We start from the raw sequence: 3030 nt of genomic DNA, 5'->3' as shown, positions 1-3030 counted from the left end.
GGCCGTCGCCGCGGCAGCGAGAGCAGCGTGCGCGAGGAGGAGATCATCGAGGAGCGCTACTCCAAGAGCGGCAGCCGCGGCGCCTCGGCCTCGGCGCACTCTCGCCGCGATCGCCACGGCGGCTGGTTCGGCGGCAGCAGGGCCGGAGCGTCGACGGTCGTGGCCGCGGATCGCCGCCGGGAGAGGGAGAAGCGCAAGAGCAGCGGCGGGTGCTGGACGTGGCTTGGGATCGGAGCCGTTGCCGCCACCCTCTTCACGCTGCTTAACCTCAAGAAGGACAAGCGGCCCAACTCCCGCAAGGCGCCCTCGCGGTACAGCGAATCTTACTACAGCTATTCTGACTATACTAGCAACAGTATGTTTTCTACCTGCCTTTTATCCTCTCATTTCTCAATGCAACGTCAGTCTGACTAACTTTTCTTTGCAGCCGCCAGCTCCAGCTCCGGTCAGAGATCGCGCAGCCGCCGCAGCAGATCCAGCCGTGGTGGCCGATCAGGCCGATCCCCCCGATCAGCGCAGTACTCTCGGGCTCCCAAGAGGCCGTAGACGAGTCGCTCACCTTGCATGGCGACACCATCTCGCGGGCGGTATCAGGACGATTTTTTCCATGTCAACATATTCATAGGGGCACCCATTGCGTATTTTCATGCGCGGGACTGACACCCTCTCCCCAATTTACGCCATTAATTGTTGTTCCCAATTTTTCTTTTTGCCATGGAAGCTTTCCTTTACACTACAATGGTTACATATGGCGTCGGCGGTGCGGAAGGGGGGTTTTCATCTCCCCTTTTCCTTTTCAATTTTTTTTTCTCCTTTCCTTTTCTCTCCTTTAGTATCTTATGAGTTTGGTTTTTCGGTTTTTCACGTGCCATATGTTTTGAAACGAAGGGATGAAGGATATGAGGGGGGAAAGCAAAGACAAAGAATAAAAAAAAGGACCAAATGCACAAAGAGTGACGATGACGAGGCACGAAAAGTACATACTACGAGAGACCAAGACGAAATGAAAAATGACATTTACCCTAAATCATCGATTGGTTGTGCGACTGTGACTGTGAAGGTGAATGAGCTAAAACAGGTAATCATGGCCATTCGCTGATTCAGATTACATATGTGACAAAGATTGAGGCAGAGATTGGCTCGGGTGAAGAAAATTTAATGTTGAAGTGTTGATGGACATGGCGCATTGAGATGAGAATGAGGTGTGAGGGATGGAGTTCTTCGGTACTCAGTCACGCTGATCTGACTACCCTGTGCAGATATTTAGAAGAATTAGCCGAATGGATCAGAAGTGCCAACTTGCAGAAATTATTTGGCAAACCTAATCAGAAAGGAGCAAAGTGATACATGTAGAATTTGTAAACTGATGAAGAGCGAAGTGAGTGGTGGGTATCCTCGAATGATCCAGTTTTATGTTGACTGAGTTTGCGTTGAGATTTGGCATAAATGAACATATCCAGTCTTTTGGGTCTCGATAGACCCATGATGAGTTGATATGAGAAATGGAACATGAAAGCAGGACGTTCTTCCACGGCAGCTGGCTTTGAGCTGATTTGACTACCCTATCTATGAAAACATGGCTAAGATGTAGTCAACGCCGTTCGACAAGACTTTTCCACCTTGTCCTCGACTGAATATAAGACATGAAAATCGTGAGTTGCCCATTCTCAACAGCCAAGACCAATCCCTCATTTCCAAGCCTAGAGTGCGATTCATCATAGATATGAGCTACAGCAAGTAGACAGGAGGGAAGAAATGTTGAGTGGCCATCGCTGTTCACTTTACTTTTAATATATTTTTGTTTTAAAAGAGTAGCCCCGTTGCTACGTGACATGCAATGATGAACCTTCGCCACTCCGGAGTCCCAGAAACGCAAAAGAAACAGAGATCCTTGTCCGGTACATTTAAGCGTCCTCCACAACGTTGCCCTTCTCAGAAACGTACAGACCGTCCAAGAACTGGAGATGGAAGTTAGCACACACAAGTCCACGTTGCTGTAATCTTGGGGGGTTGTAATTTGCTTCGAAGGAGTTGCTTGCATAATGGAGCGTCCAGCACCACTGCAAGCGTCTCCCACATTGCAAAACTTTTGCTTGTAGTTTCCAAAACAAAAGAAAAAACGCACCTTTCGGATATCCTTGTTGCGCACCCGGCAGATCTGCTGGATATCTGCGGCGCTCTGGGAGACATTCTCGAGTGAGTTGCCAGTGAGGATGAGCTCATCCTTCTGGGACTTGGAGATCTCGACGTCGACACCCTCGTGCATGGTTACCCGTCGGACAATCTTCTCGCCGATGAAGTTTCGGATCTCGACCTCGTACAGACCAGTCTCCTTGTTCTTGTCCAGGTTGACGTTGATGGGGAAATGGGCGTAGACGTATCGCATCTTGTACTTGAAGCCCTTGGTGACACCGATAATCAGGTTCTCGATGATGGAGCGGACGGTACGCAGGGTGGCGACATTCTTGCGGTTGCCGTGGTGGATCTCGATCGAGATGGTGTTCTTCTTGGGGTGGCCGAAGTTGACAGCCAGGTGGCCGAGGTTCTTGGAGAGCTTGCCTGTAGTCCGCCCATGTCAGAATGCCGGTTTCCTTTAAGCCTCGAATCGAATCTGCTGTGCCACAAGATTCGCATCTTTGGCGAGCAATTGGCGGGTAGTGAATGGGTGGTGGTGTTTCGTACCTCGGGGACCCTCAACGGTGACGATTCGGGTCTTGATGTTGACCTTGACTGTTGGCAGGAAAAAAAAAAAAAGTATGTCAGCTTCCAGGTCTTTGAAGGTATCAAATGCGCATAATCCAATCCAGCAAGCAGAGTTTCCGTCGCAAAGTGTCGTAATTGTTCGATCCAGTTCCCTCGTCTCCAGCAGCAGACGTGAAATTCCTCCTCTTCCTTTGCCTTCCCGTCGCTTATCCCAAGCAACACTTCTTCCTCCAAGCGCAATCGGTCGACTCTGCAAGCTCGAGAAAAGTCGTAAAAAAGGAATCTGATTGAAACGTACCGCCCTCTGGGATCTCCAGAGTCTCCTGA

At 49.9% G+C, this 3030-nt stretch overlaps 2 protein-coding genes across 2 annotated transcripts in view; one reads left to right on the top strand and one right to left on the bottom strand.

Annotated features, from left to right (window-relative positions):
- BBK36DRAFT_1188968 (hypothetical protein) overlaps positions 1–546 on the top strand; it is a gene marked incomplete at both ends in the record, with an annotated part of 1359 nt that extends 813 nt beyond the window's left edge. Inside the window, 2 exons of the mRNA XM_024896603.1 lie at positions 43–355; positions 428–546. Of these exons, the coding sequence (XP_024753245.1) occupies positions 43–355; positions 428–546 (432 nt within the window). The remainder of the gene's footprint in view (positions 1–42; positions 356–427) is intronic.
- A 1158-nt stretch (positions 547–1704) lies between these two features.
- BBK36DRAFT_1134378 (ribosomal protein L6) lies at positions 1705–2728 on the bottom strand (the record flags this gene model as incomplete). The annotated part of the gene is made up of 3 exons (XM_024892285.1): positions 1705–1958; positions 2126–2559; positions 2683–2728. Coding segments are annotated over 3 exons (534 nt in total), but the record flags the coding sequence as incomplete, so codon positions are not given.
- Positions 2729–3030: the final 302 nt, after the last annotated feature.

Source organism: Trichoderma citrinoviride, assembly GCF_003025115.1.
Source record: "Trichoderma citrinoviride strain TUCIM 6016 unplaced genomic scaffold BBK36scaffold_2, whole genome shotgun sequence".
In the NCBI taxonomy this organism is placed as follows: domain Eukaryota; kingdom Fungi; phylum Ascomycota; class Sordariomycetes; order Hypocreales; family Hypocreaceae; genus Trichoderma; species Trichoderma citrinoviride.
The sequence above is the reverse complement of the archived record's forward strand: the minus strand, read 5'-3'. Positions and strand labels throughout refer to the sequence as shown.